General features: G+C 43.0%; 1 protein-coding gene across 6 annotated transcripts in view; it reads left to right on the top strand.

The window, feature by feature from the left end:
* LOC106611148 (neurexin-1a) overlaps positions 1 to 27,154 on the top strand; it is a 557,947-nt gene that overhangs the window by 140,665 nt on the left and 390,128 nt on the right. For all 6 annotated transcript variants that reach the window (XM_045724959.2, XM_082978410.1, XM_045724935.2 and 3 more), the window contains one exon: positions 3,143 to 3,262. In XM_045724959.2, the coding sequence (XP_045580915.2) occupies positions 3,143 to 3,262 (120 nt within the window). The remainder of the gene's footprint in view (positions 1 to 3,142; positions 3,263 to 27,154) is intronic.

Here is a 27,154-nt window from a genome sequence, read left to right as displayed (position 1 = left end):
TCTACTGACCAATAAACATTGTTGGACAGGAAAAAACATGAGTCAAAGCTCATTGGCTCATAGCGGCCATATTGTTGCATCTAGAGTCTTGGAAAATACTGTATTTGAAGATGTGCATCCATACATGCTATATAACAGATTTGGATTTGGTGCCGATCAGTCCAGTGGTTATGAAGAAGAAGGTGTTTAAAGCAGTCAACATCATTAAAAATCATAAAAAATTGTCTAATATACATCAAAAGCATATTATATTGCATGATCAGTTTGATTTTGAGATCTGATTTGGCAAGCGTGGTAAGGAATACAGAAGTAGCTCATCCTAGGAAGATGTGTTCAATGTGTCCTGATGGTGGCACAGTGGGCCCACAGTTGAACCTGAATATTTGTTATTTCCTAAAACTAGTGGTGAGAGTGCAAATGTTATATAAATATGAAGATCAGTAAGCAAGAGTACCTTAACTCACTAAAACTAATGACAATCTCGTAAAAACTGTGTGTATATGTGTGTGAAGGGTTTCTTTGTGTAAAGTGTTTGTGTGTGAGAGCGAGACCGATAGAGCGAGGCAGATAGTGAGAGAGAGAGAAAGACAAAGAGACAGATACACAGAGAGAGAGACACAAAGAGAGAGACAGAGAGAGAGATAAAGGCCGAGAGAGAGAGACAGATACAGAGACAGAGAGAGAGACAGAGAGAGAGAGACATAGAGACATATAGAGATACATATAGAGAGACACAGAGAGAGACACAGAGAGAGATACACAGAGAGACACAGAGAGGGAGAGAGAGACAGAAAGACACAGAGAGAGAGAGACACAGAAAGAGAGACAGAGAGTGAGAGACACAGATAGAGAGAAATAGAGAGAGAGACAGACAGAGATAGAGGCACAGAGAGAGAGAGACACATAGAGAGAGACACAGGGAGAGAGACACAGAGTGAGAGGCATATGGAGAGAGACACAGAGAGAGACAGATAGAGAGACATATAGAGAGACATAGAGAGAGACATAGAGAGAGAGACAGAGAGCGAGACAGAGAGAGACACAGAGAGAGACACATAGAGAGACACATAGAGAGACAGAGAGAGAGACAGAGAGACACAGAGAGAGACACACAGAGAGAGACAGAGAGAGACACAGAGAGAAACAGAGAGAGACAGAGAGAGAGACAGAGAGAGACACAGAGAGAGAGACATAGAGAGAGACACACAGAGAGAGACACAGAGAGAGACACATAGAGAGAGACAGAGAGAGATTTACACATTGTTACAACACTGTATATAAATGATATGACATTTGTAATGTTGTAATGAACTTCTATGGGTGTAATGTTTACATTTTTATTGTTTATTTCACTTTCATATATTATCTAATATTATCTACGACAGAGAGAGAGAGAGAGGCCGAGAGAGATAGGCAGATACAGAGACAGATAGAGAGACAGATAGAGAGACATATAGAGAGACAGAGAGAGAGAGACAGAGAGAAATATAAGGAGACATATAGAGAGACACAGAGAGAGAGAGAGAGAGAGACAGAAAGACAGAGAGAGACACAGAGAGAGAGACACAGAGAGAGAAATAGAGAGAGACAGACAGAGATAGACAGAAAGAGAGAGGCACAGAGAGAGAGACACAGAGAGAGACACAGAGAGAGAGACACACAGAGAGACACAGGGAGAGAGACACAGAGTGAGAGGCATATGGAGAGAGACAGAGAGAGAGACACATGGAGAGAGAGAAAGACAGACACAGAGAGAGACATATAGAGAGACAGAGAGAGAGAGACAGAGAGAGAGACAGAGACACAGAGAGAGACAGAGAGAAAGACACAGAGAGAGACACATAGAGAGACACATAGAGAGACACATAGAGAGAGACATACAGAGAGACATACAGAGAGACACAGAGAGACACACAGAGTGACACAGAGAGAGACACAGAGAGAGACACAGAGAGAGACACAGAGAGAGAGACAGAGATACACAGAGAGAGACACAGAGAGAGACACAGAGAGAGACACAGAGAGAGAGACAGAGATACACAGAGAGAGACACAGAGAGAGACACAGAGAGAGAGACAGAGAGTGATTTACACATTGTTACAAAACTGTATATAAATGATATGACATTTGTAATGTCTTTATTATTTTGGAACTTCTATGGGTGTAATGCTTACTGTTCATTTTTATTGTTTATTTAACTTTCATATATTATCTTTACATTTTACATTTACATTTAAGTCATTTAGCAGACGCTCTTATCCAGAGCGACTTACAAATTGGTGCATTCACCTTATGATATCCAGTGGAAAAACCACTTTACAATAGTGCATCTAAATCTTTTAAGGGGGGGGGGTTAGAAGGATCACTTTATCTTAACCTAGGTATTCCTTAAAGAGGTGGGGTTTCAGGTGTCTCCGGAAGGTGGTGATTGACTCCGCTGTCCTGGCGTCGTGAGGGAGCTTGTTCCACCATTGGGGTGCCAGAGCAGCAAACAGTTTTGACTGGGCTGAGCAGGAACTGTGCTTCCTCAGAGGTAGGGGGGCCAGCAGGCCAGAGGTGGATGAATGCAGTGCCCTTGTTTGGGTGTAGGGCCTGATCAGAGCCTGAAGGTATGGAGGTGCCGTTCCCTTCACAGCTCCGTAGGCAATCACCATGGTCTTGTAGCGGATGCGAGCTTCAACTGGAAGCCATTATCTACTTCACTTGCTTTGGCAATGTTTTAACATATGTTTCCCATGCCAATAAAGCCCCTTGAATTGAATTCAATTGAATTGAGAGAGACAGAGAGAGACAGAGAGAGAGAGACATATGGAGAGATAGAGAGAGAGAGACAGAGAGACGGAAAGAGAGAGGTATCAAATCAAGAATAAGAGATAAAAGTAACAAGTATAAAGAGCAGCAGTAAAAAATAAAATAACAATATATACAGGGGGCTGCCTGTACAGAGTCAATGTGCGGGGGCACCGGTTAGTTGAGATAGCATGTACATGTAGGTACAGGTATGTTTGTCTCAGTATGTCATGTGTCAGTATGTAAACTGTGTGTGGGTAAATGGACTGAATTATGCGTTTAATCATATATATGTGTTTAATTTTAAATTCCAATTACATATTTGAAGTGATTCCTCCCTCCCTGTGCCCAGGCCCCAGTACAACATGCCAGGAGGACTCGTGTGCCAATCAGGGTGTGTGCCTGCAGCAGTGGGAGGGGTTCAACTGTGACTGTAGCATGACATCTTTCGGGGGGCCACTCTGCAACGACGGTAAGACACACCTTTCTAACTGCTTGTGTATGTGCACACACACACACGCACACACACACACACACACACACACACACACACACACACACACACACACACACACACACACACACACACACACACACACACACACACACGTGCAAAATGTCCTACATTGCAGGAAAGTTCTCCTTCAACAGGGTGATTAAGATCCTACATCTATATATATCTTTTTTTTTTTCACCATTATTTAACCAGGTAGGCTAGTTGAGAACAAGTTCTCATTTACAACTGTGACCTGGCCAAGATAAAGCAAAACAGTGCGACAAAAAATAACCACACAGAGTTACACATGGGATAAACAAAAGTACAGTCAATTACAATAGAAAAATCTATATACAGTGTGTGCACAACCTACAGTAACCTACAGTATATAAGAATGCATTTTGTCCTTTGTTCCACCATTTGTTGTAAACCATCAGAAAATACACATCTAGTTTGCCTTTGTTAAAGGCTTGCTATAAACTCCACATTTCATACATTGAGTTCCACACGCTGAGTTGCATATATAAATTGTATCTTGACTGAGTGGCCATTATGCCAGAAGAGTCGACTAAAGGTAAGTGTTGTCGTCGACATGGCGGCAACAACAAACAAGTTCATTTGGGACATTGGAACACTTTTCTTCTCCTGTCACTTTAGTACCGATGTCCTTTAGAACCACTCTGTTCTCAACACTTATTATATTCCAATTATTATATTCCAGTTATTATATTCCAGTCATTATATTCCATGACAACTGTTCTATACTTGTACATGCTGCATTTGACAACTCATTATTATATTACCAGTAGCGGTGTGTGAGTAAAATCACTGGGGAAGCCAAGGCAGGAAAAAATGTGTTGTGATAACCACAACTCCAAATCTCTATCTCCATCCATGGCTAATTTAGGAATGGGCCAGTTTTAGCTAGCTAGCCACCGAAGGATAACAACACAACGAGATGCAAAAATTCATGTTTCTTTGGTCAATGACCTTTGGCTTTTGATGTGATGTGATTGGTGAGAAGCCAAATCCAAACTGGCTTCCCTTGACCATTCACAGTTGAGCTCACTCAGTTTTGCTCAACTCTGATTGGCTATTATTTTATACAAAACAATATTAAGGGAGGCCAAATGCTCTCTCGCTTCACTTGTATTCAATGCTACAGGTGGCAACAGTAGACTCTTTTTACCAGACAACATCAGATAGATGGTCTACACATACAGAGACAGAGGGGCGCTGTTTCGCTCGCTCGGAAGCTTTCATCGGTGATATATATTCAGCTTCTTGCGAATTGAACGAATCTTAAGAAGCAGAGAGACAAAAGATACATTATTTTATGTTTTTTATTTTTTTATCTGTGATTTTTTTTTATTTGCATCCATGAATACATACCACTGTATATGAGTGTGGCCTCTGGCAATACAAAAGGAGAATGCTATTAAACCCGAGAAGCCGGTGTTTGGAGGATATATTGGCATGGTGTTTTTAGGCACCCATTCTGTGTTTATGGACGCAATCCAGTCGTTCAGTCTTTTTGTTCTGTATTTATGGACGTGACCCAGTTGTCCGTTTTAAATGTTCCATTGCCTTACTGCCTGGCAACGTTCTTATCTTTTGCTTGCTAGCTAGCCAACTATGGCTAAATACAGTCACGCAGTCAATGCAGCCAGAATAACAGCAAAGTAGTTGTTTTCTAGTTGGATTTATTTGGATATATCCATAGCAATGAGCTTATGATGCGTGATTTTGCCTGGCAGAGAAAATGTGCTCTCTTGTCACGATACTGTTCAGACAAAAGAAAGACAATCCATGACATTTATTTGATCTGATTTTAATAAATGAAACCCTACATTATTGTTGTTATCCACCACAGCTGACATAGCTCAATCAATCACATGTATTTCTAAAGCCCTTTTTACATCAGCTGATGTCACAAAGTGCTATACAGAAACCCAGCCTATAGCTATAGCTACTTATTGTATGTCACATTTATCTGTACATTCGCCTGGACAGTGCATTGGTTGAAATATCTGTAGGAGTCTGTGCTACTACTTCTGCTGCCTTGCTTCAGGCTTTTGGGTGTTGATGGTGCTGCAGTGTTGTCTTTGTTTTCGGCCAGGATGTTGCTCCAGCATTTTCTGTCTGTCAGTGAGGGGACGGCATTAGCTATGGAGCGAACCTTCGTACCGATGCCCACTCACTGACATAATCTCCCTCGCTTCTAATCCAGCCTTTTGTGTGGCCAGTTTCTGGTCTTGAAACTGTGTTTCTGGTCCTGTGGTCCTGATGCTGTGATTTGTGTATATAGTTGTTCCCGCTGCTCTGCAGATCTTGGGTAGAAGTGCTGCCAGATAGTTAATGCCCATCGGTTCTGATCGAGTCCCCGATACACTCTCCTCTTCTTGGGTGGAGATAAAATGCAAGGGCATTCTCCGGGCATTTTGATAGATATTTCCTCGATGATGCCATTGGGCATAGAGGGTTCCCTGACTACGCGAACATGAATCCCCTCTTGGACTCCCTGCCCCTCTCCCTTGGGTCCAGATGATTCTTTGTGGCCTTGTTATATGCTAGAGTGGCGTATCCGAGAGAGTGAATGCCTTGTTATAATATTGTTTTTCAGCAGCCTAATTACGAGAGCAACTTAGAAATAACACAAACAGGCTATGAACAACATACCTTAGAACGTTCTCATCTGTTTTTACGAGGAATGACGTTTAGTTGTCTGTTCCCCTCTTTGACCCAGATATATCTGGAGGTTCAACCACACTTTCTGGACCAGACCACTTGGTGTAACAGGATTCAGAGCCTGGGAGTTTTGGAGCTGGGCCATGTCCTTATCGGTGATGGGACGGTGGCTGTTTGTGATATCTTTTCCTTGCCTTCTTATCTGTTTGATGTTGCCAGAAAAACAACCTGTCAACAGGACATAACATGTATTATGAGGCGTGACTGAATGGACACTACTGTAGTGAGCTGTATAGCCTTATATTAAAGACTGTTACTGCATCTCAAATGGCACCCTATTCCCTACTACTTTTGACCAGGGCACATAGGGCTCTTGTCAAAAGTGCACTATTGGAATAGGGTGACATTTGGAATGCATACAGTTTGTCACTAGAGGGCAGAAGAGAGCTATTTCAAAGCAAAATACACTAATGCAATGACATGTGCATTGATATTGGTGCATTTTTATTGGTGCATTGTTATTGGTGTATTCTTATTGGTAAATCGGTGAATGGTTTGCTTGACCTGGCGCTGGATGAACACATTTACATTTATTTCATTTTCATATCTTGTTGACAAGATATTACAGTTGAAAGCTATTGTTCTAGATACAGTATATACACACAAACGTATGTGGATTCTAGCTATTTCAGCCACATGTATAAAATCGAGCACACAGCTATGCAATCTCCATAGACAAACATTGGCAGTGGAATGGCCTTACTGAAGAGCTCAGTGACTTTAAACGTGGCACCGTCATAGGATGCCACCTTTCGAACAAGTCAGTTTGTCAGATTTTTGCCGTACTACAGCTGCCCCGCTCAACTGTAAGTGCTATTATTGTGAAGTGGAAACGTCTAGGAGCAACAGTTGCTCAGCCGCAAAGTGGTAGGCCACACAAGCCATTGAGACCTTTGAGTGCTGAAGCACGTAGCGCATAAAATCTGTCCTCGTTTGTAACACTCACTACCGAGTTCAAAACTGCCTCTGGAAGCAACATCAGCACAAGAACTGTTTTTCGGGAGCTTCATGAAATGGCTTGCCTTGGCCGAGCAGCCGCATACAAGCCTAAGATCACCATGCTCAATGCTAAGCGTTGGCTGGAGGGTTGTAAAGCTTGCCGCCATTGGACTCTGGAGCAGTGGAAACGTGTTGTCTGGACTGATCAATCACGCTTCACCAACTGACAGTCCAACGGATTAATCTGGGTTTGGCGGATTCCAAGAGAACGCTACCTGCCTCAATGCAAAGTGCCAACTGTAAAGTTTGGTGGAGGAATAATGGTCTGGGGCTGTTTTTCATGGTTCAGGTTAGGCCCCATAGTTCCAGTAAAGGGAAATCTTAATGCTACAGCATACAATTACATTCTAGGCAATTCTGTGCTTCCAACTTTGTGGCAACAGTTTGGCGAAGGCCCTTTCCTATTTCAGTATGACAATGCCCCTGTGCACAAAACTTGGAGGACATCCTCCGGATGTCATCATAATTACTGTGTAAGTCTATGGAAAGGGGTGAGAACCATGAGCCTCATAGGTTTTGTATTGAAGTCAATGTACACAGAGGAGGACGGACACTAGCTGTCTTCCTGCTACACCATGGTGCAACCCTACAGAGTGCTGTTGAGGCTACTGTAGACCTTCATTGCAAAACAGTGTGTTTTTTATAAATTATTTGGTGGTCATATATTTACTATATTTTATTCTAAAAAGGATAACTTTTTAAATGTTTCACAATAAAATAAAATATATGAAATTCACTGAGGAGGATGGTCATTCCCTTCCTGCTCTAAGGAGCCTCCACTGATATATACTGCTCAAAAAAATAAAGGGAACACTTAAACAACACAATGTAACTCCAAGTCAATCACACTTCTGTGAAATCAAACTGTCCACTTAGGAAGCAACACTGATTGACAATAAATTTCACATGCTGTTGTGCAAATGGAATAGACAACAAGTGGAAATTAAAGGCAATTAGCAAGACACCCCCAATAAAGGAGTGGTTCTGCAGGTGGTGACCACAGACCACTTCTCAGTTCCTATGCTTCCTGGCTGATGTTTTGGTCACTTTTGAATGCTGGCGGTGCTTTCACTCTAGTGGTAGCATGAGACGGAGTCTACAACCCACAAAAGTGGCTCAGGTAGTGCAGCTCATCCAGGATGGCACATCAATGCGAGCTGTGGCAAGAAGGTTTTCTGTGTCTGTCAGCGTAGTGTCCAGAGCATGGAGGCGCTACCAGGAGACAGGCCAGTACATCAGGAGACGTGGAGGAGGCCGTAGGAGGGTAACAACCCAGCAGCAGGACCGTTACCTCCGCCTTTGTGCAAGGAGGAGCAGGAGAAGCACTGCCAGAGCCCTGCAAAATGACCTCCAGCAGGCCACAAATGTGCATGTGTCTGCTCAAACGTTCAGAAACAGACTCCATGAGGGTGGTATGAGGGCCCGACGTCCACAGGTGGGGGTTGTGCTTACAGCCCAACACCGTGCAGGACGTTTGGCATTTGCCAGAGAACACCAAGATTGGCAAATTCACCACTGGTGCCCTGTGCTCTTCACAGATGAAAGCAGGTTCACACTGAGCACGTGACAGATGTGACAGAGTCTGGAGACGCCGTGGAGAACGTTCTGCTGCCTGCAACATCCTCCAGCATGACCGGTTTGGCGGTGGGTCAGTCATGGTGTGGGGTGGCATTTCTTTGGGGGGCCGCACAGCCCTCCATGTGCTCGCCAGAGGTAGCCTGACTGCCATTAGATACCGAGATGAGATCCTCAGACCCCTTGTGAGACCATATGCTGGTGCGGTTGGCCCTGGGTTCCTCCTAATGCAAGACAATGCTAGACCTCATGTGGCTGGAGTGTGTCAGCAGTTCCTGCAAGAGGAAGGCATTGATGCTATGGACTGGCCCGCCCGTTCCCCAGACCTGAATCCAATTGAGCACATCTGGGACATCATGTCTCGCTCCATCCACCAACGCCACGTTGCACCACAGACTGTCCAGGAGTTGGCGGATGCTTTAGTCCAGGTCTGGAAGGAGATCCCTCAGGAGACCATCCGCCACCTCATCATCATCATGCCCAGGCATTGTAGGGAGGTCATACAGGCACGTGGAGGCCACACACACTACTGAGCCTCATTTTGACTTGTTTTAAGGACATTACATCAAAGTTGGATCAGCCTGTAGTGTGGTTTTCCACTTTAATTTTGAGTGTGACTCCAAATCCAGACCTCCATGGGTTGATAAATTGGATTTCCATTGATTATTTTTGTGTGATTTTGTTGTCAGCACATTCAACTATGTAAAGAAAAAAGTATTTATTAAGATTATTTTCATTCAGATCTAGGATGTGTTGTTTAAGTGTTCCCTTTATTTTTTGGAGCAGTATATATTTAATTTGACTATTTTCTACATTGTAAAATAATAGTGAAGACATCAAAACTATGAAATAACACATATGGAATCATGTAGTAACCAAAAAGTGTTAAAAAATCTAAATCGATTTAATATTTGAGATTCTTCAAAGAAGTCACCCTTTGCCTTGATGACAGCTTTGCACACTCTTGGCATCTTGTTGTCCGTGAGAGTCTCACCTCACGTGTAGCCCAAACTGTTTGGAAGCTATAGACAGAAGTTGGCAGATCGGCTGAACCGACTTCAGTCTCATCTTTCCATAGAGGGGTCATACTAGTTTGTAGGCCAAACCATTTGGACAATACAGATGATTTAGTGAGAAGAACGATTTTTGGATGTCTCATGGTCTGACAAACATCGCTCTGGCTCTGCCACCTTTCACCGAAGATGCGGAAGTGTGACATTGGCAGATGTGTTGGACTAAGATGAATCCAATGCAAAAATACAGATATCACTAGTTTAAACTGAGAGATTTTATGGGGATTATTTTATTATGCTAATGTTATTTCTGTGGGGCCACGGAACTCGACTCGAGGGGTTTTTCTCTCAACCAGCTTCATGAGAAATGCATTTCCAACAGTCTTGAAGGAGTTCCCACATATACTGAGCACTTGTTGGCTGTTTTTCCTTCACTCTGCAGTCCAACTCATCCCAAACCATCTCAATTGGGTTGAGGTCGGGTGATTGTGGAGGCCAGGTCATCTGATGCAGCACTCCATCACTCTCCTAATTGCTCAAATAGCACCTACAAATCCAGGAGGTGTGTTAGGTCATTGTCCTGTTGAAACACAAATGATAGCCCCACTAAGCGCAAACCAGATGGGATGGCGTATCCCTGCAGAGTACTGTGGTAGCCATGCTGGATGTGTGCCTCAAATTCAAAATAAATCACAGACAGTGTCACCAGCAAAGCACCCCCACACCACCACACCTCCTCCTCCATGTTTCACGGTGGGAACCACATATGCGGAGGTCATCCGTTCAACTACTGTGCATCTCACAAAGGCACAGCGGTTGGAACCAAAAATCAAAAATGTTGACTTATCAGACCAAAGGACAGATTTCCACCGGTCTAATGTCCATGCTCGTGTTCCTTGGACCAAGCAAGTCTCTTCTTATTATTGGTGTGCTTTAGTAGTGGTTTCTTTGCAGCAATTCGACCATGAAGGCCTGATTCACGCAGTCTCCTCTGAACAGTTGATGTTGAGATGTGTCTGTTATTGGAACTCTGTGAAGCATTTTTGGGGGCTGCAATTTCTGAGGCCGGTAACTCTAATGAACTTATCCTCTTTAGCAGATGTAACTCTGGGTCTTCCTTTCCCGTGTCAGTCCTCATGAGACTCTACTCTTGTATACTATTGTCAATAATCCCTTACCTTTGATTATCTTCATCAGAAGGCACTTCCAGGCATCCCAGGTCCACAACAAATGTATTTTCGTTCGAAAAAGTTAATCCTTTATGTCCCAATAGCTTCTTGTTGTTAGCACGTTCTAAAGGCTGCACCAAATGTACCGTCGTCCGCGGGACTCCTGTCTTACCAAAAATTATTTTTTTAAAATTTAAGTTCGTTCAAACAAGTCAAACATTGTATAACATAAATCTTTAGGGCCCTTTTCAACCAGAGCTCCAATAATATTCAAGGGGGACGATTGCATTGTCTTTCAAAATGTTTCGAAAGGGGAGGTTAGCCAGGGGCGCTGGCGTCATAATGGTGATGGCCCTCCCCATGTGACCACGTTCCACAGACTCTCATTCTGTCAGTTTTCACAGTAAAAGACTCAAACCACTTTGTAAAGACTGGGGACGTCTAGTGGAAGCCATAGGAAGTGCTCAATGAACCATAGCTCACGGTGTGATTTATAGGCAAAGTGATGAAGTTGAGTCCGCAATTCAGAATTCCACATCCTGTTACGATCTGTCTCGGGGTTCTGACTGCCATATGAGTTATTTTATACTCACAGACACCATTCAAACAGTTTTAGAAACTTTAGGGTGTTTTCTATCCACAACTATTAATTATATGCATATCCTAGCTTCTGAGTTTGAGTAGGAGGCCGTTTAAAATGGGCACATATTTTTTTCAAAAATCGCTGTAGCGCCCCCTATCCTAGGCGAACTTCAAGAGGTTAATTTAAATGCATTCCAGGTGACTACCTCATGAAGCTGGTTGAGAGAATGCCAAGAGTGTGCGAAGCTGTCATCAAGGCAAAGGGTGTCTACTTTGAAGAATCTAAAATCTAAAATCTATTTTATTTATTTAACACTTGTTTGGTTACTACATGACTCCATATGTGTTATGTCATAGTTTTGACGTCCTCACTATTATTCTACAATGTAGAAAATAGTAAAAATATAGAAAAACCCTTGAATAAGTAGGTGTGTCCAAACTTTTGACTGGTACTGTATATACATTGTTATTGCCTTCATGTTGAATAGTATGATATTTATGATTAATGTGGGCCATTATGTGTGAACAGACAAGATGTGTTGCAAATGACAACCTATTCCCTAGGTAGTTCACTACTTTTGAACATAGCCCATATGGTTCTGGTCAAAAGTGGTGCACTATCTGTTGAAATGGTGCCATTTGGGAGACATGCACAGTCACATAGCAGTATAGGCTTGCAACATAGTAGGAGGGGGGCTTTGAGAACGTAGAAGTTCTGCAATATTAATCTCTCCTAAATGTTGTGAGAGGAGACGAGGAAAGATATGGGCAATGAGGAGAGAAGGAGGAGAAAGGGGGAATGTTTTCATATTAATGATGAGCCATGCAGAGACAGCAATACTGGGAGAATGTGGGAATGCTTACATTAATTGAAGCAAATAGTCTACTTTGTTATGCAAAATATGCACATGGGACAAGGGGAGAATGTGCGGTAGTCATTATTTTCATCGGCGGTGGTTCATGCTGTAAGGGGAGAATGAAGGAAACTGCTGAATGGCTATGAGTTGGAGAGAGAGAGAGAGAGAGAGAGAGACTGCATGCCCCTCTACTTTGCTCCTCCTCTAACTGCCATGATAACACATGAAGAGATGTGAAACATTCCAGACTCATTCACATTTACTCCAAGCGACCTGCTGTACCACTGTCCATCTCTTGTGTTTACTCTCTTGTTCGCTCATTTTCACCCATTATACATTCAATCTCTGTCTCTCTTTTTCCTCTCCCTTCTTCATCATTCATCTCTTCCTCTTCATCCTAAGCCCTGTCTTTGGTCTAAGGGAGGATTATACTGTATGGAAGGGTTGTGAATAAGGAGATGTTGAGATATACAGTATACTGTATATCTATCTATGAAGGCCAAGCTAACTCCAGGTGAACACCTGTTCTGTTCATTTAAAGGAGAGGAAAAGGAACAAAGTAGAGGGATAAAGGAGAGGAACATCCATATTCATCATTCAGCGAGATGTGTGTGTTATGGTGTGGCAGTGGTAGAGGCCTTTATCTGGGGCATAATGCACGTCCTGTAGCCAGCGGGGTGGCAGGTTTATTCACAGGAAGTTAGTGAGAACAGGTCTGGTTTATTTCTTCTCACAGCAGTAAATTAGCTCTCTCTCTCTGGGCCTGGCTGGCACACAGACACGCACACACCAACATACAGAAACAGACACCATTCTGTTTCCATAGGGCGGCAGGGTAGCCTAGTGGTTAGACTAGTAACCGAAAGGTTGCAAGTTTGAATCCCCGAGCTGACAAGGTACAAATCTACCCCTGAACAAATCTACCCCTGAACAAGGTCACTGTTCCTAGGCTGTCATTGAAAATAAGAATTTGTTCTTAACTGACTTGCCTAGTTAAATAAAGGTTAAAAAAATTAATTCCCACACACACACAACATCAGAAAGTGACTAATCAGTTTGTGTGTGTGAGAATTTCTGCATGCAATGGAGGTATAGAGTGAAGTGAAAACAATGCCTTTTCCTTCATATTTTATCATGGGGGATCACTTGTGTTTATCCATTTCACTTGCTTGGCAATGTAAACAAATGTTCCCAAGCCAATAAAGCCACTTGAATTGAATTGAGCGAGAGAGAGAGAGAGAGAGAGAGAGAGAGAGAGAGAGAGAGAGAGAGAGAGAGAGAGAGAGAGAGAGAGAAGAGAGAGAGAGAGAGAGAGAGAGAGAGAGAGAGAGAGAGAGAGAGAGGAGAGAGAGAGAGAGAGGAGAGAGAGAGAGAGAGAGAGAGAGAGAGAGAGAGAGAGAGAGAGAGAGAGAGAGATGATTTCAAGCATCTCAAGAGCAAAATGAGTAGGGAACAACATTTTTACCAAATGCATTAGCTAGCTGAGATGCACAGCAGCCATTTTACAATGAAACCAATACGTCTCTGAAGAAGAGGAGACAACGTCCCAAATGGTATCCTATTCCCTATTTAGTGCACTATTTTTTTTTTTACCAGAACCCACAAGGTATCCCACAGGACTCTGGTCAAAGTAGTGCACTGTATTGGGAATAGGATGCCATTTGGGATGCATCCGAGGAGAGCGAGTCACATGCACCGATAGACACTATTTCGGAGCTTTCTCTGGCGAGTCGTCATGGTCACCCGGCCGTACCCTGCCTCCTCAAGACGGAGAGAAACTCTATTTCACAGTCCCTGGTCCCCATCCCCAATCACAATCCTGAATCGTACGGTATGATGCTACACACACACACACACACACACACACACACACACACACACACACACACACACACACACACACACACACACACACACACACACACACACACACACACACACACACACACACACACACAATGCATGGATCACCTGTCAATCATAAAGCATGGGATGGGAGAGAGATAGTGTGCTATCTGATGGTGATAGCACCATCTCACTATCAGAAATGGGAATTTAGCCCCATGCCACAGTTGTTGTGTCCCAAATGGCATCCTATGAATTATATAGTGCACTACTTTGACAAGGGACCATAGGGACCATGTAGGGAATAGGGTGTCATTAAGGATACAACAAATGATCATTGTTTCGCTTTAACCAGCGCTGTAGTATGAATTGAGAGGGACCCAATGCCCAGGGGGTACCTACTCAATTGGGGGTCTGGCCCAGGGGGGAACCTTCTCCTTTGGGGGTCTGGCCCAGGGAGTACCTTCTCCTTTGGGGGTCGGGCCCAGGGGGTAGCTACTCCTTTGGGGGTCTGGCCCAGGGGATAGCTACTCCTTTGGGGGTCTGGCCCAGGGGGTAGCTACTCCTTTGGGGGTCTGGCCTAGGGGGTAGCTACTCCATTGGGGGTCTGGCCCAGGGGATAGCTACTCCTTTGGGGGTCTGGCCCAGGGGGTAGCTACTACTTTTGGGGTCTGGCCCAGGGGGTAGCTACTCCTTTTGGGGTCTGGCCCAGGGGGTAGCTACTCCTTTTGGGGGTCTGGTCCAGTCTTTGGGGTGCTTGGGGGCAAAGAGAGAGCCTCTCTCTAACACCTCTCACTCTCCCCTGTATCCATGATGGTCCCCATCTTCCAGACTGGACATATTCAGTAACAGAAGGTTGAAGGATGATGTCACTAACATTGACTGGGTTATTTAGAAAGGAAAGAAACATATGTGTCCATAACCAGACTTTTCATAACTTAAACACTAGTGTCACCTTGCTTTGGTCTTTGTTCAATATGAAACCAAACAACATATATGTCATAATAGCCTTTGTTCAGTCTGACACACGAGATAGGTTATCATGCTGGTGGACACATGTTGTGGACAGAACGTGTACATTTCACTGTCTGGGTTTCCAGAGGGGCAGCCTGCTTGAGGTTTTGGTTGATAGGTTCAAATTCAAACCCACCAGGTTTTACCATAGAGAAGTAACTCAGCGAACAAAAACTGAAGATTGGTCGGGAGGGCTGACTGGTTGGCTGGCACACTCAGAGTCTCCCTCCGAGCACACTCAGAGAACACTCACACACTGACATGCAAGCACACAATCAGAGCCCATCATTAGAGTCACCCCAGCAGACTGGAGATAGAGGTCAGGCCAGAGTGAAATGGCTTGCCGTTCCTTCCACTGAGGCGGAAGTGGACAGCAACAACAAGAACAATGCTTCCCAAATGGCACCCTGTTCCCTATGTAGTGCTCTATGTAGGTACTAGGGTGCCATTTGGGATCTACCCAGGGAGCCTTGCTATTCACGCACATCAGCCCGTACCTGCTGAGGACATTAGAGGAAGAACAAGAGAAAGAAGAGTGATATAGTTACGCCTCTTTGGATGCTTCCCAAATGAAACCATATGTCCTTTTTAGTGCACTAATTTTGACCAGGCCCCATAGGGCTCTAGTCAAAAGTAGTGAACTATATAGGGAATAAGGTATCATTTGGGATCTAATCCTCTCTCCTTCTGTTCTCCCTTGCCTGGAATCCCTAGTTGGACAACCTGGTGATTGAAATGGCTCCTAAGTAAAACTAGTGTGAGCCCTGGTTTCAGATGCTGTGTATTGTTGGTTGGAGATTGAATGTAATGACTTAAAGTCTCTCCAAGGGAAGTCCAATTTCCATGAAACCCTCTCCTCTGTCATTTAGAAGAGAATGGCTTTATCCAAGGTGTTCCTGACCCTATCACACCTCACTATATTATCCAGAGAAGCATGATATAAGCAGAAAGCAATAGACCCAAAGAGAAGCCATTTTCTGGCACTGGCCCTAGCACCAGCCATGTTCTAACCAGGATGTTGAACCCTGTACCAAATTCCTATGTTCTTCTTTACTACTGTGTAACTGATTAGTACAGAATTAGAATTTAACGGAAAAGAGGATGTTCACAAGAGGATGTTCACAGGAGGATGTTCACAGCAGGGTGTTCACAGGAGGACGTTCACAGGAGGATGTTCACAGCAGGGTGTTCACAGGAGGACGTTCACAAGAAGATGTTCACAGGAGGATGTTCACAGCAGGGTGTTCACAGGAGGACGTTCACAGGAGGATGTTCACAGCAGGGTGTTCACAGGAGGACATTCACAAGAGGATGTTCACAGGGGTTTGGTGAAAGGCTAGTACTATTGTACTGGCATTGTTTAAAGGCTGATGTGTGTGTATGTGTGTGTGTGTTGTCTGTGTGTGCATGCGTGTATTGATGTGTGTGTCTGTATGGGTCTTTAAAGCTTCCGTGTCTAGTCCTTATGAAGTGGTTAAGCGTTGCAGTGGTCAAACGTCTGAGCTTAATAGATACAGACAAATAGGACGGTGTGTGTGTTTAGCTGTTCAGTCTAAAGTGGGTCGTGAAGGGGCTAGAGCGGTGGGTACGGCCAGACCCTCCACTCGATCTCTGCCTTGCCTTCGCTGCCCCTACCCCTCTAACACTTGTTCTAACACTTGTTGAACTTGTTCTCAACTTGCCTACCTGGTTAAATAAAGGTGAAATAAAAAATAAATAAAAAACACACAGACATACAAACACCAGCAGCCCCCACCACACTGCCCAGTCAGTCTCAGAGCTAAGGCCATTAGTGCATGTCAATATTTTATTAACAGTGGTGATTGTATTGTGTGGGTTAACTCTCTCTCCATTCTCTTGTCTCTGCCCTGGGGGAAAATCACCTCCACTCCCCTTTCAATCCCCTTCACTCCCTTTCCACTACCCTCCACTCCCCTTCCACTACCCTCCACTGCCCTCCACTCCACTCCCCTCCCCTCCAATCCCCTCTACTCCCCTTCCAATCTCCTCCATTCCACTCCAGTACCCTCCACTCCACTCCCCTCCAATCCCCTTCCAATGCCCTCCACTCCCCTCCGATCCCCTACCCTACCCTCCACTCCCCTCCAATCCCCTCCACTCCCCTTCTAATCCCCTCCACTCCCCCTCCACTCCCCTTCCAATCCCCTTCCACTCCCCTTCCAATCCCCTCCACTTCCCTCCACTACCCTCCACTCCACTCCGCTCCACTCCCCCTTCACGCCCCCTCCACCCCCCTCCAATCCCCTCCCCTCCGCAACACTACCCTCCACTCCCCTCCACTACCCTCCACAACCCTCCATCTCTCTCCAATCTAACCAGTCTGTGCTCATTCCTTCTTCTATGTTCTCTTGAGGATTGTCTTTCTGCATGGCCGTTGGCTAGGAGTGGCACTATAACTAGAGGTCTGATATGATGTATATTTGGGTTATCCTGTACAGTACAGTAAGGGTGGTGCATTGCCTTCATGTTAGGACTGTATAGAAAGGTCAGCACGGGATGTTGTCTGCCACCATTCGTGACATTATGTGATACTCTATTTTCATGCGTTATCTTCTTGTCAAAACCATTGGCTTGGTTTAAAAAACAATTTCATCAGAGAATGAGCATCGTAGTGAAATAGCATGTGGAAGATGCAGCAAACAGTACAGTCCCTTTATAATACTGCTATAGTTTATTTAATATATGCTTGTCAAATATTTATGGGAGTACAGACAGACAGACACACAGAGACGGACACAGATTAAGCCAACAGCTCTTGACATTCAATAAAGGGGATTCTTTCTCCTCTTAATGTACATATAATGTTAGTCAATGTTGTTAGCTAGCTAGCTAACTAACATTAGCAAACAATTTAACGTTAGCAAGCTAGCTACTGTAGCTGAGTAAATCGGCAAGCAAGAACACAATTATAGTGGCTTGCGAAAATATTCACCCCCTTGGCATTTTTCCTATTTTGTTGCCTTACAATCTGGAATTAAAATTTATTTTTTGGGGGGTTGTATCATTTGATTTACACGTCTACCACTTGCAAAAAATGTTTTATTGTGAAACAAACAGGAAATAAGACAAAAAAAACTGAAAACTTGAGCATGCATAACTATTCACCTCCCCAAAAGTCAATACTTCGTAGAACCACCTTTTGCAGCAATTACAGCTGCAAGTCTCTTGGGGTATGTCTCTATAAGCTTGGCACATCTAGCCACTAGGATTTTTGTCCATTCTTTAAGGCAAAACTGCTCCAGCTCCTTCAAGTTGGATGGGTTCCGCTGGTGTACAGCAATCATACCACAGATTCTCAATTGGATTGATGTCTGGGCTTTGACTAGGCCATTCCAATACATTTACGTGTTTCCCATTAAAGCACTCAAGTGTTGATTTAGCAGCATGCTTATGGTGTTCTCAAGTTGATGAGAGGTGTTGGGTTTGCCACAGACATAGCGTTTTCCTTGATGGCCAAAAAGCTCAATTTTAGTCTCATCTGACCAGCGTACCTTCTTTCATATGTTTGGGGAGTCTTCCACATGTCTTCCACACACCAAACATGTTTGCTTATTTTTTTCTTTAAGCAATGGCTTCTTTCTGGCCACTCTTCCGTAAAGCCCAGCTTTGTGGAGTGTACGGCTTAAAGTGGTCCTATGGACAGATACTCCAATCTCCGCTGTGGAGCTTTGCAGCTCCTTCAGGGTTATCTTTGGTCTCTTTGTTGCCTCTCTGATTAATGCCCTCCTTGCCTGGTCCATGAGTTTTGGTGGGCGGCCCTCTCTTGGCAGGTTTGTTCTGGTGCCATATTCTTTCAATTTTTTTATAATGGATTTGATGGTGCCCCGTGGGATGTTCAAAGTAAAAAAAAAAAATCATAACCCAACCTTGTTATGTACCTCTCCACAACTTTGTCCCTGACCTGTTTGGAGAGCTCCTTAGACTTCATAGTGCTACTTACTTGGTGGTGCCCCTTGCTAGTGGTGTTCCAGACTCTGGGGCCTTTCAGAACAGGTATATATATACTGAGATCATGTGACAGATCATGTGACACTTAGATTGCACACAGACTTTCTTTAACAAATTATGTGACTTCCCAAAAACAAACGTAGCAAGCTAGCTAGCTAAGGAGGTCTATCGTCTGAACCCCTCTCTAGCATTTGGGCTTTAGCTATCTGCTTTAGTTTTCGAGATCATCGATCTCTGTCATAAGAGGAGCTAGTTTTTACTTAATGTACATAATTATTTCTTCTGACCACATTTCTGTTTGTTGGCAAAAACAGTTTTGGGACTCAGCAGGGTTTGCCTGTCCAGTCCAGCTAGCAAACATAAAAGTAAGTGTTACTATCCATGGTACTATCTCTGCTGATCATGTCTGCCAATCCCATTATCCATATCTAAGGTAGTTGACAGCAGGTGACATCTCGAGAGAGATCTCAGTCCAACCATCTTCTATCAGGTAAAGTATTTTTTTATTAATTTGTAATCAAACGTTAACTAGTAATGTAGCTAGCTACAGTAGTTACAAAGAGTAGATCTGGTGTTAGCTATCAGGAGCAGATAGCTTTAGCACTAGCTAGCATGTCATTCTGGGACAAGAAGTGTTTTATTCAAAGTAATAATTTGAAGACTACAAAAATCTAGAGAACAAGTAGTATAAATCTGAAACAGTCATCAAGGCAGGTCCCTCTAATTTCATACTGACAAATAAGAAATGGCTCATTATCCCTGTCAATAGCAGGATGATTGCAGAGCACCCTGCTTCAGACTGTCAGGATGTTCATATTTGCTGTTTGCTGTGATGATTTATTTGATTCATTCTTGTCTCTCATGTTTGCCTCACATGATCTATTCAGCTCTCCTGTGTCCTGCTTCCAGAGATCAACCAAGTTTTTAACATAAATGGTCTATGGACCATACACACTTTAGATTGCATTCTGCTAAGGTGCTTGGCTCTCTCTACATTGGTCAGCTACATTGGTAACCAGGGTGGGATCCTTTCACATTGTTGACCAGGGTGGGAACACAAATGCTCCTAGCGAGAAGGGGTAATACTGAAGCATGTGATGATGACAGTTCTACAGTCTACTTAAGAGGCCCAGGATTTTGGCATAGATGGGAAAGCTCTTATTTCTGCAACATGGTAAGATTGTACCCTCGATGGCACTTGATATACATTGATTGGTAGGTTACACCACAGTATATTTAGATGCTTCAAATACTGCCTGAGAAACCTTTACAATTTGACTCCGTACTCAATAAATGGTGAAACACTTTTGTGATGGTGTTGTTAGTTCGAATGTATATGCATGAAATGTACATTCTGGAAAACATGTCTCTCATAGTTAGTAGAACAATGAATGGATTGGATAGATTTTGGCACCATCAGCTTTTAGAAGGTTAGTAGGAAAGTTAATAATTTAAACCACCCAAATATACTCACATGTACTAAACATTTAGCATTTGAAACTCAAACATTCATTTCCAAACAGCTTTTTCTACAATCCTACAAAATCTTTATCATTCTCCATACTTTATAGTCCAATGCATTCAACATTATACATGCCCACCATGGTATTGAGCAGCTGCTATTTGAGAACTCATCTGGTTTAGAAATCAAACTCTGGTTATCTTATTGCAGAGCACATTGTACAACTGTTTTAGAGAATATTGTATTGCAAGGTATGTTATACACTGAGTGTACAAAACATTAGGAACAGTCCATTACACAGACTGACCAGGTGAATCTAGGTGAAAGCTATGATCCCTCATTGATGGCACCTATTAAACTCCAATTAGTGTAGATGATGGGGAGGCGACAGGTTAAATAAGGATTTTGAAGCCTTGAGAAAATTGAGACATGGATTGTGTAAGTGTGCCATTCAGAGGATGAATGAGCCAGACAAAAGATGCAAGTGCCTTTGAACGGGTTACGGTAGTAGGAGCCAGGCTCATCAGTTTGATTGTGTCAAGAACTGCAACCCTGCTGGGTTTTCACGCTCAACAGTTTCCTATGTGTATCAAGAATGGTCCACCACCCAAAGGACATCCAGCCAACTTGACACAACTGTGGTAAGCATTGTAGTCAACATGGGCCAGCATCCCTGTGGAATGCTTTTGACACCTTGCAGAATCCATGCCCCAACGAATTGAGGCTGTTCTGATGGAGAAAAAAAATTATTGAATGCAAAGTATACGATTGGATGTTTCTTTCAGCCTGGAGCTATTTACTTGAAATGAGACATACAGTATAATCATGCCAAAATATGATTTAAAATGTGTGTTCACTGACAGAGAAATTGCTAATGTAACTCAAATTGACAGTTGCTGGCTAGGCTAGTCAAACTGTAACATTGGCTAGCTTTCAATAAATTGGCTAAATGGTTAACAGAGTTACCTCTTCCTATGATCAAGACAATTTAAATTACATGTTGCATATTTCAAGTGCACTCGAAAACAGATATTTATCTTGTTTCAGTCTTGGGGAGCAAACTATATATGTTCCTCTTCATCAGACAGCAGCTCCCATTTTCACAGGAAGCTGTGTTTACATTGAAAATAGAAGCAGGTCATTGGCTGCCTTCATCACAAGGGTTATGTACGGGAGTTCTGATTGGTTCCAAGTTTAGTAGTTTGACAAAGTTGCCTGAGAAGACAAGAGTGTTGAAATATACTTTGTGTGAGAAAATGTGCACAAATTCAAGGTGCCAACAAATGTTATAGTCATCATAAGAATGTTTTACTATCATATCCAAAAAACCTGCTCCTCCCTCGACAGGGATCAACTTCATGTTTTTCGTCTTGGGCCCACTACCTACTCCCCATGATTCCAAATCGAGGCTACCTATTGTTAGCTAGTTCTCTATCTGTATTGCCTGGGGCCACTACTGTATTATTGGTTCGGTATTTCAAAACAAAATGTATGATGTGGTTGAGTAGTGGTTGACATTATACATACTGGGGGGATGATGGAATAAACATGGAATAAACAGCCTCCTGTCAGTGAGGGGACACCCGGGGGGGGTGGGGAAATGGAATAAACAGTGTCTCTAGTAGAGACCCCTCTGTAGTAGAGACCCAAGCATCTATTGGTTAAGACATATTTGGGCTTCAGTCAGTGTGTGTGTCTGTATTGAACGCTTGACCTAGCTTTCAGATGGCATTGTGCCTAAAGACATGAGGAAAGCATTCTAAGTGCTTCTAGAGTATTCACTTCAATTCCCCTTCCCGACTAATGAGTGTATTCACATTGCACACACACACACACACACACACACACACACACACACACACACACACACACACACACACACACACACACACACACACACACACACACACGCACTAAAACATAAGGTTGTGTTTAGAAATATACATGTATCTAAAGATATACAAATGCAGAGAGTGCATAATCAATCGAGCACCTCAACCTATTACAGCAAGATTATGGTTAAAATATCACTTTATTGGTAAATTCACACAAGGTCTAACCAAAAGGTCTAACCAAAGTTCAACTTCTGCTTTTACCCAACACCTCCGAAAGACTCACACATACATACACTACCATTCAAAACGTATAAATGTCCTTGTCTTTGAAAGAAAAGTAAAAAAATGTCTCCATTAAAATAACATAAAATTGATCAGAAATACAATGTAGACGTTGTTCATGTTGTAAATTACTATTGTAGCTGGAAATGGCAGATTTGTTATGGAAAATCTACAAAGGTGTACAGAGGCCCATTATCAGCAACCATCACTCCTGTGTTCCAATGGCACGTTGTGTTAGCTAATCCAAGTGTATCCTTTTAAAAGGCTAATTGATCATTAGAAAGCCCTTTTGCAATTATGTTAGCACAGCTGCAAACTGTTGTTCTTATTAGAGAAGCAATAACACTGGCCTTCTTTAGACTAGTTGAGTATCTGTAGCATCAGCATTTGTGGGCTCGACTACAGGCTCAAAAGGGCCAGAAACAAAGACCTTTCTTCTGAAACTCGTCAGTCTATTATTGTTCTAAGAAATGAAGGCTATTACATGCGAGAAACTGCCAAGAAACTGAAGATCTCATACAATGCTGTGTACTACTCCCTTCACAGAACAGCACAAACTGGCCCTAACCAGAATAGACAGAGGAGTGGGAGGCCCCGGTGCACAACTGAGCTAGAGGACAAGTACATTAGAGTGTCTAGTTTGAGAAACAGACACCTCACAAGTCCTCAACTGGCAGCTTCATTAAATAGTACCCGCAAAACATCAGTCTCAACATCAACAGTGAAGAGGCGACTCCAGGATGCTTTTGAATGGTAGTGTACATGTATACATAAATACACACAGTGCAATGTCATGACGTGGCCCTTTCTGGGTGTAAATCGTTGCTTCCCCTCTCTCACTCTCTCTCCTACACCCAGGTTTTGTTATCTCAGGTCAAAAATTCCTGGCAGAGACTCTTTCTCCCTGGTCATGCAGAAAGAGAGGGAGAGAGCACAGAGAGAGAACAAAGGACTTCACTTGGGGATGGAGAACAAAGTCCTCCATCCCCAAAATGGGAGAATGAAACAATATTGCTACTTTTGAGAATGTGGGAATAGTCCATGGACACTTAAGGGACAGTCATGTCGAGGGTGTTTCATCTGGTGATCTTATGAAGTGCAGGAAACGCACATAACGATATCTCTTAAAGTGTACATTTCCCAGCTGTCAGGTTTACATCTAAATATTGTGAAATGAGCGGCCGTTCATGGGCAAAGGATTAGCATTTCAAGTAATATAATTTTAGACTGTGTGTAATGAATCCATGTGTCTTTCACCACTCTTTCTCAGTCCACACCCCCTTCCCCTTGTCTACCAAGCTGTCATATTGGCTTAGCCCGCTATGATTGTATGCATAGTTCATGGGCATATCCTTACAGGGCTTTTTACATATCCTTACATGGCTTTATACATCTCCATACAGGGCTTTATACATGGCTTTGTACATCTCCATACAGGGCTTTATACATCTCCATACAGGGCTGTTCATGATACATTGTGCTCAAAGACAGTCATACAGACACCATCATACAATTGTTTTATGCGATTTGATTAGGATCCCCATTAGCTTAAGCCGATGACGACAGTCTTACTGGGATCCTACACATAACCAAAAATACATTACAGACAAAAGACATTGCAATTTACATATATATAAAAATGTAGTCTGTGTGTGTGTGTGTGTGTGTGTGTGTGTGTGTGTGTGTATGTGTGTGTGTGTGTGTGTGTGTGTGTGTGTGTGTGTGTGTGTGTGTGTGTGTGTGTGTGTGTGTGTGTGTGTGTGTGTGAATCTATCAGTTACACAGACTGTACATGTCAGTACATACACACAACAAGTAGGTCACATGGGGAGAGACGTTGTGCTGTCAAGTGTTGCTTTATTTGTTTTTTGAAACCAGGTTTGCTGTTCGCTTGATCTAAATGAGATGGATGGGACTTCCATACACTCATTTATAATACTGTACGTTTCCTTGAATTTGTTCTGGACCTGGGAGCTGTGAAAAGACACCTTGTGGCATGTCTGGTGGGGTAAGTGTGTGTGTCAGTGCTGTGTGTAAATTGACTAGTCATACAGACACAGTCACACAGACACAGGCACAGTCACATCGGCACAGTCATGCAGGCACAGTCATACAGACACAGACACAATCATACAGACACAGTACAGACACAAATGTCCCCATAAGATAACTCTTTGAAGAACCCTTCATGGTTCCAGGTAGAACCCTTCTGAGTTACATATAGAATCTCTAACACAGATTGTTCTACATGGAACCCAAAGGTTCTATGTGGAAATTAAAGGGTTCTACCTGGAACCCAAAATGGTTCTACCTGGAATCAAAAAGGGTTATCCAATGGGGACAGCCAAATAACTCTTTTGGAACCTTTTTTTCTTCTAAGAGTGTATTATCTGCTACTCTAAGCGGCACTGATTTAGTGACTGATTTGGTGACTGAATGAGTGAGTGAGTGAGTGAGTGAGTGAGTGACTTGGACTCTGGATCTATATATATATATATATATACTATAGAATATAGACTAGTGGGTCCAAGGCAGATTGGGATATTTGTATTTATTATGGATCCCTATTAGCTCCTGCCAAGGTGGCAGCTACTCTTCCTGGGGTCCAGCAAAAATAAGGCAGTTATACATTTTAAAAAACACAATAGATTTCACAACATATTAAGTGTGTGCCCTCAGACCCCTACTCTACTATCACGTATCCACAACACAAAATCCATGTGTACGTGTGTGTATAGTGCGTATGTTATCGTGTGCCTATGTTCGTGTTGCTTCAGAGTCCCCACTGTCCCATAAAGTGTATTTTTATCTGTATTTTCTATCTAATTTGACTGCTTGCTTAAGTTACTTTATGTGGAATAAAGGTCCATGTAGTCATGGCTCTATGTAGTACTGTGTGCCTCCCATAGTCTGTTCTGGACTTGGGGACTGTGAAGAGACTTCTTGTGGCATGTCTTGCGGGGTATGCATGGGTGTCCGAGCTGTCTGCCAGTAGTTAAAACAGGCAGCTCGATGCATTCAACATGTCAATACCTCTCACAAATACAAGTAGTGATGAAGTCATCTCTCTTCCACTTTGAGCCTGGAGAGATTGACATGCATATTATTAACGTTAGCTCTCTTTGTACATCCAAGGGCCAGCTGTGCTGCCCTGTTCTGGGAGAATTGTCCCTCTTTGTGGAACCTGACCACACGACTGAACAGAAGTCCAGGTGCGACAAAACTAGGGCCTATAGGACCTGCCTTGTTGATAGTGCTGTTAAGAATGCAGAACAGCACTTTATTGTGGAAAGACTTCTCCCCATCCTAGCTACTGTTGTATCAATATGTCATAGAATAAGTCGTACTCATCCTTGAAAATGTCATACACGAGAGAGACGGACCAAGGCGCAGCAGAAGTGTGGACACTCATGTTTCTTTAATTAACAAAACAAGTAAAGTATCCACTGGAAAAACAAAAACAAAACCATGAACAGTACTTACAACGGTGACAGTGTTGCATGCTCAAACCAACGCAGTGCACACAACAATTCCCCACAAATGACAAACACACCCTAATATATGGGACTCTCAATCAAAGGCAAATAGACAACACCTGCCTTCAACTGAGAGTCCCAACCCCAATTAACCAAAACATAGAAACAAACACACTAGACTAAACATAGAATACATGAAAACCAAACAGTGCCCAAAAACCCCGGAATGCTTAAATCAAATGCCCCTTAACAAACACACCACCCCGAACCACATAAAACGAATACCCTCTGCCACGTCCTGACCAAACTACAATACTAATTAACCTTATACTGGCCAGGACGTGACACAATATGTTTTGAACATGACAGTTTACAATCCAGGGTTACTGCAAGCAGTTTAGTCTTCTGAACTTGCTCAATTACCTCACTATTCATTACAAGATTTAGTTGAGGTTTAGGGTTTAGTGAATTATTTGTCCCAAATACAATGCTTTTATATATTTTTTTAATATTTTGGAATAACTTATTCCCGTTCTGAAACTAACTGCAGCTCTTTGCTAATTGTTGCAGTCATTTCAGTCACTGTGGTAGCTGAGGCGTATAGTGTTGAGTCATCCACATAGACACACTGACTTTGTTCAAAGCCAGTGGCATGTCGTTAGTACAGATTGAAAAAAGTAAGGGGCCTAGACAGATGCCCTGGGCAATTCCTGATTCTACCTGGATTTTGTTGGATATCCTTCCATTAAAGAACACCCTCTGTGTTCTGATAGACAGGTAACTTTTTAGCAAAAATATAGCAGGGGGTGTAAAGCCATAACCAATATGTTTTTCCAGTAACAGACTATGATCAATAATGTCAAAAGACACACTGAAGTCTAACAAAACAGCCCCCACAATCTTTTCAGCATCAATTTCTCTCAGCCAATCATCAGTCATTTGTATAAGTGCTGTAGATCATTGTCCCTGTCCCTGTCTCTGTCCCTGTCTCTGTCTCTGTCCTTGTCTCTGTCCCTGTCTCTGTCTCTCTCGCAATTATTTT

The sequence above is a fragment of the Salmo salar genome, chromosome 01 (genome assembly GCF_965601325.2).
Source record: "Salmo salar chromosome 01, fSalSal1, whole genome shotgun sequence".
NCBI lineage: Eukaryota > Metazoa > Chordata > Actinopteri > Salmoniformes > Salmonidae > Salmo > Salmo salar.
The sequence above is the reverse complement of the archived record's forward strand: the minus strand, read 5'-3'. Positions and strand labels throughout refer to the sequence as shown.